Here is a 16,433-nt window from a genome sequence, read left to right as displayed (position 1 = left end):
GTCTTCAGCACTCTCAGTGGGATTAAAAAGTGATCATTGTCCATTGTGTTTCTGAGGAGGTCAAGGGTCATGTGAACTTCTCAGATGCATGCAGGTTGTGTTCACCGAAAGCAGTGCATATGAATCACCGTTTGATTTATGGTTTTATGTCATTGATTTTTACAAAGACATTGTGCCAAAACGTTAGGTTTCCATTATGCTGTGTGTTATAAAAAAAAACTGCCGTAACATATTTTTTAAGTACTTATTTTCTTGGAGCGTATCCATTTTCCTCGCTTAATGAAGGGTTGTGTTTCTGTGGCTCTGGCATTGGACACAGTTTAAATACTTTGTATATTTTTCAGTTGTTTAGCCTTAGGGACTGCTGTCTGTGTTACTCTTTTTTTTTACCAGCAGGATCTAAGAAATGGGCATATGAGCTAAAAATTCCCCCTGAGACATGCACAGATACCCCTGGGGGCAGTTGTACCTTTGGCTGTAAATCGCGGTTACATAATTCTGAATACTTGATTCTAAAATCGTTACAAAACTATGCCATTGCAGAAGAGTGAATTGAAATGCATGGAAAAGTGCCTAACAGCTCCTGTGCTGGGCTTGTGTGGATGCTGAGGGCTTTCCTTCAGGAATATTCAGAAATCTGAACATCTTTCATGTTAGTTTTTATACCCTCAAACTAGAAAGGAGCACTTTCTATACCCATTGTGCTCAAATGTAGACTAATGTTTACCTAAAATACTTTATCAAGCCATCTTCCACTTTCTTAAATCGACTTTCTACATACTTACCTTTGACTTCCCTTCCATTTAATCTGTTCTACATGCCAGTTTTGTCAGGTTCACTGCCCTGCATTTTTAGTTTCTTCCTCGTCTTCCTCTTATCGATTTTCACTTTACTCAGTATGGAACTGTGCGTACTGCAGCTGGCACAAATAGCTCAAAAAATTGTCCGCCCCAATTTTTTTAAATGTCAGAATAAAAAGACCAAAAAAAGAAGCAATCCTTTCTAAACAGCCCTATGGCAGCGTGTCCTGTAGGAGGAGCCTCCTTGTTCTCTCCGGCTCTCTGCAGGATACTTATGAAATAAACTGACCTGCTTACCTTGCAACCTGCCTGTTCCTCATTGTTTTCTTTGCTTTGAGGCAAATGATTCAGTGTGCAAGAGAGATGAGAGTGAACAAATGAAACGTCAGAAAATTTGCAGCAGCGCAGCACAGAAATCACTATGCTGCATAGCGGTACATTTGCAGAAATGTTATAATGACTCACCTAAAAAGATGCTTTTGTGTCTGTGTGCACTCACTCTTCTGTGATAGGTCAAATAAGATTAGATTAGATTAGATTCTATTCTCAGCCTCTCTTTGGTATTCTCCACAAGTGTTGCTTATGTCTGGCTGTCTGACATGGGACCTGTTACCCAGACAACCGCCCCCAAAAGTGGTCACGGGACAATTCACTCTTGTTAACAATGGTTGTCACATCGTGCGCCCATACCAGACTGAGGCAGTGCATGTGACATTGGATTGGGTGCCTGCGTCAGCATGCAGGTGTTAATGTAAGGAATCGCCATGTGACGTGACAGAAATCACACCAAACTCTGTAAGTGCACAGCCGTGAGGTCACTGCATTGGTGGTGGGGAAAACACCACTGACCACAATGAATGTGGTGGTATTTTCTTTTAAAATCATGTGATTTATGGGGAGGGGCATGTCAGTCAGAAAGCGTTAGAAACCAATGAAATGATGTGTAGGCAGAATACGCCTCCTGATAAAATTCATAACAAATTTGTCCCCAAAGCACCCCTTTGTCCCTTGAGGGAAAGTGTGCAAGGTGCCAGGGCACTTCAGGTTTGGGGTGTGTTGGAGAGCAATCTATCTCTATTAGATTTACAGTTGCAAGTAGCCATTTAGTACACATTGTTCTGCAGAAACACCTACATAGTGCATGTAATAAGGCAGATCAATAGAAATAAAAATTGCCCATAACAGTTTGACCAGAGCTATTGAATAAAAGAGTGCTACAGTCAACATGTTGGTAAAGACAAGAGCCACAGCTGGGGGAACAGCATAACACTCAGTGCCAACACCAAAAGCGAATGTGTTATAAAAGCAATAACAGAGAGATAAAGAGCCCGTGGCACTGAGTACGTCGGTCCCGGGAGAAAGGGGAGTCAGAGTTCAGAGAGAGACCCAAGATGCAGTCTGAAGAGGTGGGTATTCAGTCTGCACAGGACAGCAGCTTTAAGGTTGATCTCTCTCTGAAGTGGCCGGAAATGCACTCTCACCACAGCACACGTCCTCGGGGACCACTGTGTTCTATTTCTACCTGCTCTGAGGTACAGGTGAGAGACCTGGGTCCATGCGTGACTGAGGTGGACTGAGGTAAAGAAGCAGGTCACAGGTGAGGCGGAGGTGTGGTTTCTGTTGTTAAACCTCCCTCCTTCCTAAGCTCCTTGAGGGACAGTTGGGTTCTGTGAATGCTCCCCCCCCCCTCCCCGTCCTCAGCCTGTAGGGCCACAGGAGGATGGCAACATGCTCCTTAAATGTCAAACGTGCCACTTCACTTCAGGGGGCTTTTGAATCTCTCTGTTTGTAATTTGCCCGGCCCCCCTGTGATCATTCGATGTTTGGTTGTAGTTTAACAAGAGATTAACAGCATGGACTGCTGGAGAGAGACCCTGAATTGAGTGATGGACACTTTGGCTGGTGAACAGGGTTTCTGTGGACACTGGACCTTGGCCTCGCGGATGTAGCTCCAGCTCACGCTGAGACCGATGAGTGGAGGCAGCGAGAGATGTAAGAGCCCTCTCAGACGCGGCCAGCGCTGTTTGTTAGCTGGGTGCCTGACGTGTGTGGAATGAATGCCTGATGAATTACAGCAGTTAAACTGGAATCCTGCTGTTTGTGTGATTTTCCTCTCATTGTGTAAATCTCTCCGGACTCACTGTCCTGGTCCCTCAGTTCTTCCTGTCTGGCTTTGTACGGAATTCTTTCATTTCCAATTTTTCCAGGCACCGTATTCATTCTCAATAGTTCCTGTAGGAGGCATCAGAGCTAACCCCTCTCACCTGTCTTTTGTGGGAGAGACTGGATTTCCTGCTCTCTTGTCAATAGCAAACATTTAGCTACAAATATTAACTTGCAGATACCAAGGACACCTGCCTTTACAAGTTCTGAAAAGGCCTAAAACTGTATTCATTTCTTGGATTGTGGTGCCACGCACTGGAGTGTGATAGACTGCAAAGGACTGTGATATGAATTGTGAACTGTGATTGAATTGTGGTACATTAAAAAGGACTAGGGTATGAGGCTTTGGGTCATGGTATAGTGCAATGAAATCTAGTACATTGCGAAAGATTGTGGTACAATGTGTGGGATTGTGGTACATTTCAAAGGAGGTGTAGTATGACGCATTGGATTCTAGTACATCACAAAGGGTTGTGGTATTAAGCCTCAACCAAGCACCAGCCAGGGGAAGCAGCGCTGCAGCTGGAGAGCCTGTTTTATTGGTGCTGCTCTGCACCAATGAGGGAGGGAGATGGCCTCCTCATGTGGGAGCTGCAAGCGGACAGGGAGGCTGTAATTTTGTCACTTAATGGCTCTGATTTATTTGTTTGACCGGGACCGGGACCCACAGAGGATATATGCTCGCTCCTCAGCGTCACGCCAGGTTGGCCTCTTTACCGGCCGGATCGGCGAAGCGGCAGCTCGGGCCCGGACCATCCATTCACGTTAAACCTCCCTGCATGGCCTGGGTCCAAATGGCCGCTCTGGCAGGAGCTGGGAGCAGGGTGCTCTGGGAGTGCTGAATTGGAGCAGGCACAGGGAGGCTGTAAGCATCCCCGCTTCCTCTGGGTATACTCAGGAAACATCCTGGGGTCTGTGTGGCGCCGCATGGCTCTGGGTAACGTGGGTCTGCCCTTCTTTGCTCACCATGTCCACGGCTCGTGATCTCCAGTTATTTGAGTAGCTGGTTTCTTCCACCTGGCATCAGTTGCTCCCCATTGCCCCCCAAAGCAGGGGGGGTCAATACTTGCTAAACTTGTCCTGTTCAGATCTAAGAACACAAGAGCCTCTCCAGGTTTATTGTGAGGTGCTTTGCTCCAAGACATGCTGCCCTCATTAATGGAATAGTGGTGCTATGCTATTAAAAAATTCCCCTGGCTGCCGTGCCATCCCCCTGGTTGCTTGGATACGTGCGTTTTGCAGGTGTCACCGAGGCCGTTTGGCTGTTCAGAGGCAGACGCTGGCATCCCGCGTGCAAGTACAAAACCTGGCCCGCAGACTGCACGTGAGCACTGGCCTGCTTTTCACTGCTTTTTCGCTGACACTGTAGGTAACAAAGTGCGGGGCAGGGTAAGCACTCATATTTTTTCACCTACGCACTGTACAATGAACCGGTGAGCAATTTCACATTTTCCGTTTAAAATGCCACCAGCATTTTCACATATTTAATGTGAAATACTGCAAGCATTTTCACACGTACAGTGTAAGATACTACAAGTATTTTCACATGCTCAGTTTAAAATACCACCAACATTTTCACATGCCCAGTCTGTAATACTACAAGCCTTTTCATTTACTCACACTGTAATCTCACAGGTTTTCACAAACCCATTTTCAGTCAGCTTGTACTTTGTCACGATCTGTCACTGCCTTGCAAGTCTGAAGGTGAAAGAATGTGAGAAACCCCCCCCCCCCCCCCACACATCTTTCTCTCTATTGTCATTGTTCTTGAAGACACTGCCCTCTATGGGCAAAACCTACACACTTCATCCTGCTGTACCTCTCACTGAGCACATCAATCATCGTCATCATCATAATCATTGTCATCACTGTCATTGTCACCATCACCAGCACTTTCACCATCACGCTCACCACATTGGTCACTGACTAAGATGTCATCCAGTGTTGACTTTCCCTTGAAACGCTGTGTCCCTGATGCACAACGCAGGTACTCTCAGACAGGGAGCTCTGCAGTCTCATCACCCTTCCATGCACTGTAACGAGGGTACATTAATATTCATGAGCACAGCTGTTCACCGGTGCGATACAGTCACAGAACGCCGTGGCTTCATCCATCCTCCATCTTCACTCTTGTTCAGAGCAGCCAGTGGCCCATGATGCACTGGACTAGGGCAGAACAGAAAGAGGGAGAAGGAGTATCATGAAAGGACAGGAATCTCTAAGGCTTAGACTCTACTGTGGAAACCACAGTTTTGGTTTGCCTCAGTCTGTGTGCTCCAAGATCCTTGTCTCCTGCCCATCACTCCTGATGGTGCAGGTCATGGGTTTTATGGACTTTACAGAGCAGAGGATAATTCCACTAACTTCCTTTCAAGTTCATTGGATGTGCTCATAAGCCCTGCCACACAGGACACAGACCACACCCTCAGTTCTGTTCACAAAGGCTGCACTGCTGCGTCTAACAGCAGGACAGTTGAGAAGAAGCAGAACTCATTCTGACGTTCTCAACCACTAAACACTGTATAGAACGAGATTCACACACAAACATATCAACCTTAGCTTTGTGGAGCACGGTAAAGATTGATGTGTATGCTTTTGGTCATGAAATACCAGCATGCCAAGACATTCTATTCTGTAGTAATTAATTTAATCATTAATCACATTAATTTACGACATGTTTTCAGTATTAACTTTTGAAGTGCGTCTTTCAAAACTACCTGAATTGTTTAGATGTATGATACATGAATTTGAATGAAGAATCCATGTGAACTTACAGGAAATGTGTAAAGAAGAGTAATTGGCTGAGCAAATACCTCCTCCACAACTTGTATGTGGGGAGCGTTCTGGTGCAAAATGGCTGCCATACATGACCTTAGGTGGGTGCTACATGTTGGTAGTGGTTGAGGTGAATCAACTCTTGTCTTGTTTCAATGTGCAGTAGTTAATCTCTGATTGGATGTGTTTCGAAGTGTGAGGACACACAAAATATATATTTTTTCATTTTACTGAAAATACTTGCCTCTTCATGGTGGTATGGTAGCTGCTCGATCTACAGAAGTGCCAAAATTTCAACAAACTAAAAATAACCTGCAAGCTACAGCCTGGCATTTGCATCTGTCTTTCACTGATGACATGTTTTGGAATACACTTGCAAACTAAAATGCATTAGAGATTTTGCTCTGCTCTTGGTTCCAACTCTTGCAAAAATGTTGTTAGAGCACTGTAAAACGCATTAAGTAGATTACAGACAGGTTTATTTTGAACTGTTTTTGGGACACATTCAGTGCATTTCTGTAGTGTGCTTATACAGACATTTTGTTTGTTTGGAGATTAGTTTTTGTTATGAATCTAAATATATTTCTCTTACTGTTTTGTAGGAAAAACTGTCAAGAAATTGCACACATACATTTTAGCGTGAGAATTAAAATATAAATTCATGTTCGACTGAGTATGGACTGTATTGTTAAATTTAAATATGAAGTAATGTGCTACCATAGATATATACCACCATAACCCATGGATTTCTGCTAAAGAAAACCTGAATGGTGATAGTGTTAACTACGGCATTATGTGTGGCAAATGCTGACTGTTATAGAAAATGCAAGGGTCTGCAGGAGAAGACAGGAGGGTGTGTGTCACGGGGAGATCTTGCATGGTGGGTGGGACCAGGACAGTGGGCATGACAAGGGAATGAGGTGGGATGTCTATAGGATGCTGGCCTACAGGATTGCAACATTTGATATGTCTTCTCTCAATTACAACACTAATTATACACTGTAGTTGGTATTAACGGTTAACAACGAATAATACCTTTATTGGAGGACTGCCCTGGGAATGACTGCATAGAGGTAACACATTTCCCTGTGTGGATGGTTTACACTTTATCTGTGGCTTCCATTTTCACCTTCAGAACATTTGCTTTGTCTACAAAAACACTTAAATTAAAATAATTACTCTCACTTCCTGGAATGCACTAAACCCCTCTTGTTAAAGGGAAAAAAACCATGTCTAATTGATTTTCCTGTAAATATGAGCTCATTAGAAATGAATAATCACACAGGAGCCATTTGAACGATGGTCTGAAGATAATGCTGCTCTTTAGTTCCTCGGGAGGCAGAGAGGATAAATATTCACTACACAGAGCCCGAGGGGAAGTGTAAGACCATCATTAGGTGCATTCAGCAGGGAAAGCATGTTTGCTAATACAGCAGATGGACAGGAAATGGTCTCGCTTGTCTCTTTAGCATTTTTTCTCTCATTATCGTTTAAATTTCTGCACATGACACAGCTTGTGTAGCCGTGCTTTCTTTTTACTGGGAGCAACTGAGGTGAGGAGCCTTGCTGAGCTGCTCGGCAGGATCGTCTGATATGGAGCTTTGAACACGCAACCCACAGGTGCAGAGCTGGGATCTTTAAATGACCATGTGACATTCTGTGCTCTCCTCTGCTCTCTGGAATGACAGCCGCTTACACAGGTTTCTCATTACACCTCTAACTTATCAGCTGCCTGGAAAATAAGGGCCACATCTCAAATGATGACTTTGAGTAAATCAGTTATATACCTTATGTACCTATGCCTTATATATAAGGCTGATCATTCAGCCATGTATATTTTTGTATGGCAAATGTCACCATATATGGTGCTGTCCTTGGTACTGAAATGTGACCATTTTTGATGGTGCTGTCCCTTGTTCTAAAATGTGATCACTGAGGATGGTGCTGTCCAAGGTTCTGAATTGTAATGACTGATGGTGGATCTGTGTGTGAAGCTATGTCTCTGTCTCTTGCTCTGTCAGTGCGATCACATTAGTGGAGGAAATGGGCGCTTGTTCTTGAGGACTGTGAGACGTAGAAATGGCCAGCTCATAGCTCATAGTAATTCTCCCATGTGTCTTTATAGATGGGTTTGGCTTGGAATCAAAAGTTTCAGCTCAGAGGCAGTGGTAATTGGTGACACATGGGGACTGTCCCTATTGCCCCATCCCTGGACAGAGAGAAATCCAAAGAGAAAATGTATCCTAGCTTGTGAGATTGTACCACATCTGAGGGCCACTGCTGTTTAAATGAGAGTAAAGTAAAGACATGTTGTTTGCTGGGTAAATATAAAGTCCGTTGCAGGATTAACTGTACTGGGTGTTAAAGTGGCTTAATTAACAGGCAGCAGAAGTAACAGAAAAAGACCAGGAGCAAAGAAAATTTGAAGTGCTGAAGTGCGTTCCATTTCTCTCCTGCTGTTGTTCATTGGCTGTTTCCTTACTGGCAGGGGGTTGGTGGGGGTTCCTCATTCAAGCCTCATCTTCATGACTCCTATAATTAAACTGGTCATATCATAACAGTGGCCTACAGGGCAGCGCCCACTAGTCAGTCAGTTCTGTCTTTCGAAAATGAAGAGTGCAACAACAACAATTTCCCTGTCACTGTTATTCAGCTGGTCCCCTGCAGTCCTCTCCCATGTGTGTCATGTTTGGGTCAGAGACAGACAGTGCCAGCTGTGTTGTTTAGTTGAAAAAAGGTTCTGTTTTTAGCAAGTTGAATGATGCACACAAAACAAATGAGCTGAAACTGAAGTCTTCTGTGGGCTGTTAAATATGCCCTATGAGGCCGGAGTCCACACTTGCCGGCGAGAGTCTGACATGATAACTGTCAAATATTGCATCAGATTGTGTAGAATGTTTTTACTCTAAATGGCATTTTGACTGTGGAATTGTGGGCGGCAGTGTAGCATAGTGGTTAAGGAGCAGGACTCGTAACTGAAAGGTTGCCGGTTCAAACCCCGCTGGGATACTGCTGCTGTACTGTTGGGCAAGGTACTTAACCCACAGTTGCCTGAGTAAATATCCAGCTGTATAAATGGATAACATTGTAAAGAACTGTAACCTATGTAAGTCGCTTTGGATAAAAGCGTCTGCCAAATGAATAAATGTAAATGTAAATATAATTACAAAAAAAGAGTAAATCACCCATCCATCCTTCTATAAGCTGCTAAACCCCATATACCACTAGCCAGAATGTACATTCTGTTTTCTGTCCTGATTAGACTAGAGTTTCTGTCACTGTTGATATCACTGAATGACGTGCCGATGGAACTTTCCGTCCAGAGGTGGCAGGGGCAACATTTTCAGTGCAAAGCACAAAGATTCCAATGTCTTGTTAGGCCCGACAGAGAACCTTGACTGAAAAGTCAGTCACTCAGCTGACAGGCATGCAAAACAATGACACCGCACATTCTGTAAGGTTTAGTGTTCCATCGCGGCCGTCCACAGCACAATATGCTTAGTGCAGCATGTACCAGGCACTTTCTGTATCATTTTTCAATGGAAATCGAGGGTTGCTAAAGAAAAACATGACGCAAATGGATAAAACAAAGGGATTTGGGCAAAGATGCGTTTGAATTTAGTGTACAGATATTTGAGTTGGGGCTCAAATTTCTAGTTTCCACTAACACATGTAGTCAGGGAGACAGACAGAGAGAGAGAGAGAGAGAGAGACAGAGAGAGAGAGAGAGACAGACAGACAGACAGACAGACAGACAGACAGACAGACAGAGAGAGGGGCACTCAGAGAGAAAGCTGGTATGAGGGGACAGAAACCCATAATTATCCTTACATCTGTTGTGCCCTTTGCTTGTAACCAGATGTACCCCTTAACCTTGCTTTGCAGTGCATTAGAAAGCAGGGACAGAAAAGAACCAAGGCCCCAACAGGTAAAGTAAATACATATATGAATAAATCCATCTATAAACAGTGAAATGATCACTTCTGAGGCAGAATGCCTTTTGAAGAGTCAGAGAGTGGGGGAGCAAGAGTGCCTTGCACCCTTTAGAGACACGGACCTCATGAATACAGTCAACGTTTCAATAATTAATTTACAGCTTTGAAAGTATGAGGAATATTGGGGGATGGGGGCAGCACTGAAACAGCCCCTCACCCTCGATCTGATCTCCTTGACCAATCACAGGACAGTAGGAGGGCATGTGGGGGTTTGGAGCCAAGCTAGTATTACAGTTAAACTTAACACCCTAATTTCGAAGAAAGACATGAAGTGATTTTTTTCTTGCCTTACATAACTAATTAGTGCAGCAGGAACTGGAATTTGCAAAAAAAAAAAAGTGTGTGTGTGTGTGTGTGGGGGGGTAATGAAAATACACTTCTTTCAAATCCAGATGAAGTTCCAGTCTATGCAAAATTAGATAAATGTTATGAACACAAAGGCTGTTGCTGCTCAGCATTTGTAATGCCACAAAACAATTTCCTCTTGCATAACTACTATGTCATCATCTTGCAGACAAATAGTACATGATATAGCATTGCAGTTAGTTCACTCTACCAGGGGCAAGAATACAACAACATAGCCTGTTTTTTTTCCTCCCCAGTTTTATTTATCCTTAATTATGTTCTACCTGAGGGTTATTGTAAAGCGATTTAAGTATCACTATAAAAACCCTGCGACAGGGTCTCGCTTTATTTGTCTCTTGATTTATTTACTTTGTGAGCATAATTGACTAATCTCTTCAAAGCACACTCTCGTGCACCAGAATGATAACAGCAGCTACAAACAAGCTGGAGGAGACACAGATCAAACCACTTTAACCTCACTGCAAAACACTTTACCTGATTCTCCTTCTTCATCCTCTTCATATAAAGACGTGCGCGCACACACACACACACACACACACACACAGTGTCCTCATACATGTCCCCTGGACTGCAAGCTCCGAGCAGCAATGTTCTTTAACACTGAATGTTACCTGGGACATTCTGTCTCCAGGTCTTGCCTTTGCTCTCTGTGGTTCACAAATAACAACAGAACATGACACTATTTTTAAACACAGCGTAGACCAATATGTGGTTTGCTGGTCAGGGAGCTGGACTGTTACCCCCTTGGCTCGAATTCTGGATGAGGCGCTGCTGTTGTGCCTTTGGCTAATTCCGTCATCCTGAATTGTGTAACCCTAACCCTAACCTAACCGAAGCTTAACCCTAACCGAAAATCTAACGTTTAGGGATTTGCTTAAACAAATACACAAGAAAAAAAAAAACACAATTGATGTATTGTTTTTCAGAATGATTCAACTCCAGGTGACTATTGTTAATTTCTTCTTCTTTCATTATCACAGAATGTGAAAGTGGTAATAATCCTTACCTGGATTATTTCACTGATGTCAAAAGCCTGTAATTACAATGTCTGTGTTGAGCTCTTTGTTATAGAGATTAATGTCTTTGGGGTGAAAAGGCCTGCTTAGACTGACTAGACCAGACCAGACTAGACTTTTTATTGCATTCATGGATATTCAAAAAGAGGAGAGACTGGGGTCGGGGTTCTATCAGTATGACACCCCTGAAACTCCAGAGACACAGTGGAACAGGCCTAGCCATTATGTTTCACTTGTCATATAGAAATGAGATCCTGCCAGATCATTCCTTGGGCTAGAATTTATGCCTGGAAAAAGGAATTATTTCTAATTGGATGGTTCATGTTTAAAGGTAAACCTGTGTTGAAGGGTGTCTTAAATCACTTTACAATAACCCTCAGATAGAATATAATTAAGGATAATTAAAACTGGGAAGGAAAAAAAACATCTCACTGGCAATGAGACGTTTGTTTACTCGGTGGCTGACAATGTTTTCAAACAGGGTTTTCATCGCATTTCCTTGTGATTTAGTGTCATCAATAGGGGCGTGTTGACTAAAATACTAATATTCTTACGACTTTTGATAATTTTCCGCCCACAATTATTACACTAGTTTTTTTGAGAAATCAGTCGGAAAGAAATTGCTAAGCATTTCAAAGTTAATGACCTCTTCCTTCACTAAGTCCGTTTTAATTAGAATGCTACTGCCAATCAATATATAGACACAATTGGGGTACGTATCTCTGATCCGCCCCATTTACGCTTTGCATCACAATCGACTCAAACGCACTCATAGTTTTGTGACACGTAATTGGGCTGATTTACTTGCCTTGCATTCAATTGAACTGAAGCAATAACGTTAACAGTGGCAAGCAAGCTAGAATAGCTACCTCGTAAGCAAGTGTGCCTAGCTTGCTGTCTCCCCAACGGAATGAGCCAAGTGAAACAGAGACACTACTCAAAACTTATTTGTCAAGCGAACATTTTAAGGAGTATATTCACATCGTTTCTGAAAAGTTTGATTTGGTGTGCCGGCTTGCACTGTGACAGGGCTAACTCATTTCAATTGGATAACATTAACTTACCTGGTTTTATTTCTGTGTAGCCACCTTACAATCAGCTTGGTTCATTCAGGCGTTTTTCATCTTTCCAAAATGTGTGCTCATATTTATGGTACTATTAACAGTCAAACAGCGGCTCAGACAGGGAAAGCACTATACCCACATCATTATTCGTTTTTCTTTCCACCCGTGTAGACTGACAGGTAAGATATGGCCTAAATATATATATATATATATACAGTACCCTCTTGTTAATGCTATAGGCTGCTGTCACCTTGGACGTGATTTGTATTGAATTTGAGGAGAGAAATCTACTCGCCTCCAATTGTCCTCTCCAGTAAAAGTCACGAGATGACTGGATATAGTTGTTTTATAGCATTGAAATTTTTAGCCCAAAGAAAAGAACTCAAAATTTGGACGCATACGTTGTAGTAAAAAAAAAAAAGGAACAATAAAAATGACAGCTGAAGTTGACCATCTAGGTGAAACAAAGTGATGTTTTAAAGCAGTTTTTGGGTAGGTAAACCATTGCATTGCATCTCAGACAAAGAAAGAGAGAAAAAAAACTTTGCTCAGTGCATCCTGAGAATTAAGATATAGGTCAAAATTAGTGAATTTTCATGTACATGACTATATCCAAGATTGATGACACAAACAACAGACAGGACGCGACTACGACCATAGCGAGGAAGGCATGCCCTTAATCATTAACTCATGAGCTGGCGTGCAAACATCTCAAGAAGGTAATGTCACTTCCCAGAACAGGATCCAGAGTGCGATTAGTTCCCTTGGGCTAAGTGGACTGTGGGCCTTGTCTTTACCTCAACAGGCTAATCATGTAGCTTTTACTGTGTGGACATTGGGGTCCCACTTTGACCTACCTCTGTTGCATGTCTTTTACAGCTGTTGTTTTCTAAGACTGACCTTATCTGCCGACCCTTTTCAACAGATAGAGCCATGTGTGGGTGCTTTTGGATGTCATTTCTGTGCATGTAGTCTGTGGTGTAGCAGAATTTCATCACTTTCACTGTTTAATTGAGCATCCAGTTGAAATAATACACTGATGTGTTCGGGTGTGATTACTCTTTATCGGGGCTTGATAGAGCTGGTCCTGGAGGTCCGTGGCTTCTGTGATTATAACTTTGCCCTCGCTCATTACTGGTTCACTGCAGCTGTTACTTTGATTTCAGTAGTTTCGCTGATTGGCCACAAAATAGATGTTGATGTGCAAGTTTTACGTTTTGTATTTTCAGTTCTTTCTTGAACAGTTTTCAAACTCATGCCATTAGGCAGCATGTAAACCCTTGCTCTAATGATTCACTTTTCATCCCAAAAGAGGCGAGTCAATAGAGAGTACAGCGGCATGACATAACGAGTGGTTGCCATGGGAACCAGCCAGGCAACCAGTTCCCCCTATCAGGATTATAGTGTTAATACCATATTCTCAATACTCTTGATTATTGCTTCCTCTTACACACCGCTTACAACAGGTTATCGAAATGATCTCATTCGCTCTCTTTTGGCTTCTACCCTGATTTTCTCTCTTCCAGGCACTGCACAATTACACTCCCTTATAATTAAGCAATTAATTACATTTGCTTGCAGACAGTCTTATTCAGAGCAAGTTGTGCAGCTTACAGTGTTTTACATATTATCCATTTGCTGAGTATTTACTGAGAGAATTTGGGGTAAGTACCTTGCCCAAGGGTACAACAGCAGTGGCCCACTAGAGAATCATAGCAACAACTGTTGGGTTACAAGGTCTGCTCCTTACCAGTACAGCTGTGTAGCATTTGTCAGATATGCTCTGCTCATTTTGTGTTTGCCCTGTCTAAGCTGTGAGACGGTGTTCAGGGTGCTTGCAGATGCAGGATCCTAAGCTGCTCTTTCTGGGGACTGAAGGGTTTCTGAAGGCTCTGTGTTCCATTTCTCGGGGTGTTGCGATGAGGACACCCCCAATAGTGTAGCGGTGATGACTGTGCCAATTTGGGGCCCCAGGGTGTGTGTTCCAGAGTGCTACAGCCCTTTTCGCTGGGAGCATTAGCAATGCAGACTTCAGACAGCAGCTGCCCGGCCCCCAGGCCATAGGCCTTGAGGAGGTAAGAGTTATGGCTCGATTGTGTTCGGAAGCAGCATTCCGTTCTGACGGGTCGATAAATCTGACCTGCTTGGTGTACCAGCGAAAGGTGGACCACTGTCAGCCTGGTGGGAGATGGGACTGAGATATGGGTTCATCACAAAGAAATACAGAAGAGGGAGACTGCCCCGTGCATTCAGTTAAAGAGCAGTGTGCTTCTAGCTAAAGAACACTATGTATTCAATTGAAGAACACTGTGCTTCTGGCTAAAGAACACTTTGCCTTCGATTAAAGAGCACTGTCTTCAGTGAAAGAACACTATGCCCCCAGCTAAAGAAAACTGTGCCTTCTGCTGAAGAGCACTGTGCTAATGGCTACAGAACACTGTGCCTTCCGCTAAACAACTGTAGCTGAGGGCACAGTTTTTTTTTACCCAATAGCACAAAGAACACTGCGCTTTTTGGCAAAAGAAGGCTGTGGTTTTGGTTAAGGCCCTTCTGCTAAAGTAGTGCAAAGAGTTGTGTAAAACAACCAACAAATAACTGTGAAAATTTATCATATATACAATAAATTACATAATGACTGAACGACTGAACAAAATGATAAATAACCAGTCACCAACGCTATCCAGTCCCTCACCTTTCCTCTGGTCTTTCATGCGCATGCTGCTGTTTGGGGTGTTTCTGTCCTCCAGAGCTCGGGGGAATATGCCTGCCTCAGCACATTGCGCTGATCAGTGGGAGAATGAGAGAGCAGAAAGGACAATGGGATCCTGTTTCAAACTGTTTACAGACAGGGCGCACAGGTGCATTGTGGGAGATCTAGACCATTTGTCTTTGCTGCAGGAGACAAGACTTCAGCTGTGCAGCAGGCTGTTTAATCCTGGAGTTTGTAGCAAACTGTGTTTGATGTGAGACGTAATATTCTGTCCGGGCCTCGCTTCTTCATTAGTGTGATACACTGACAGGTGGAGCAGCTTTGAACAATATGTGCTCTGTGGATTGATGGATGAAGCTCACTCTGTTCAATTACAATTTAATGAGCCAAGTATTGTTGTTATATTTTTTTTAAAAAACATCAGTTTTATGACAGTCCTGTAATTACCAGCATCTGAACTAATATTTACTATCAACTAGTATTTGAAGAGCAAAGTTTAGTTGTTTTTTGAGGAAAAAACAAAATAAAACACAACACAAAAAAAACCATGTGAACACACCTGTTGCTCTTGCCTTTCTCTTCGTAGCATGAGGTGGTCTCTGCAGTGCGGGTGTGTAATTTCACAGGCTTTTCTTTCATGTTCCCCGATTTCCCAGCAAGAGTTTGGATCCTTCCCGCGTGCTGCAGGCTGTGGGGGCTAACTGAGTGACGGTTCATTTAATCACGTTCTCTCATGACACTGCGTGTGAGTCTGGAACACAACTGCCCACGGGCTACTGCATCTGGAGGTGTCCCTGCCCATGTCCCCCACCACCAGCTCCGCTATTCTCATGTTCTCCTTTCTCTCTGTGTGCTACAAATGCTCCCTTGCAGTCAACTCCAAGGACTCATTTTGTCCCTTTTCCCCTCCCTGTAGGTTGACCGGCTTCCAGCTGCCCGCCCCCATAGTCAGCTCGGGGCCCCGCCTCACGCTGTGGTTCCTTTCTGACTATGCTGTCAGCGGCCAGGGCTTCAGGGCCTCCTATGAAGGTGAGACCTGTTTACCTGTTCACCTGTCATTGTTCTGTTCACTCTTACCTCTGAGCTCGCTTTCTGGTTCCAGGGACTTGGACAGTTTGTTATTCAAAATGAGAACTGATACTCTATTAACTTATATAGACAAGTAACTGTATAATCATTATCTATGACTGGATGGTGTGGAGACGTGTTCAGAGCAGCACTGTGCACTGGTGCTCAGTAGTGCTGTATAATCATTAACTCTGAGCAGCAGCGTGGAGCAGTGGTTCTTGATTAGGGGTTTAAAGTCTCACTTGTTAACAAGGTGTCACATGATGTCATCCTCTTAATGGTTTGGTCCTGGTGAATAAACAACTCTTGAAAGTGATTATAAGAGGTACACATTTGCATTAAGTCAGTCACATTAATTCAAGTTTCAGCTGCCAAGGATCTCATGTTATGGATGGTGGAGAGAGCCAATGCCTGCTCATTTGTAATCCCTTCTTTTAAAATATTCAGTCTCTCTTTTGCTTAAGGGTCTCATGTCA

At 43.4% G+C, this 16,433-nt stretch overlaps 1 protein-coding gene across 1 annotated transcript in view; it reads left to right on the top strand.

Annotated features, from left to right (window-relative positions):
* The window catches only part of LOC118786567 (CUB and sushi domain-containing protein 1-like), a 159,322-nt gene that overhangs the window by 18,786 nt on the left and 124,103 nt on the right, over positions 1-16,433 (top strand). Inside the window, exon 3 of the mRNA XM_036541696.1 lies at positions 15,806-15,918. Coding sequence (XP_036397589.1) covers positions 15,806-15,918 — 113 coding nt within the window. The remainder of the gene's footprint in view (positions 1-15,805; positions 15,919-16,433) is intronic.

The sequence above is a fragment of the Megalops cyprinoides genome, chromosome 12 (assembly GCF_013368585.1).
Source record: "Megalops cyprinoides isolate fMegCyp1 chromosome 12, fMegCyp1.pri, whole genome shotgun sequence".
NCBI classification, from domain to species: Eukaryota; Metazoa; Chordata; class Actinopteri; order Elopiformes; family Megalopidae; genus Megalops; species Megalops cyprinoides.
Note: the sequence above shows the minus strand (reverse complement) of the source record. Positions and strands in the feature narration are given on the sequence as shown.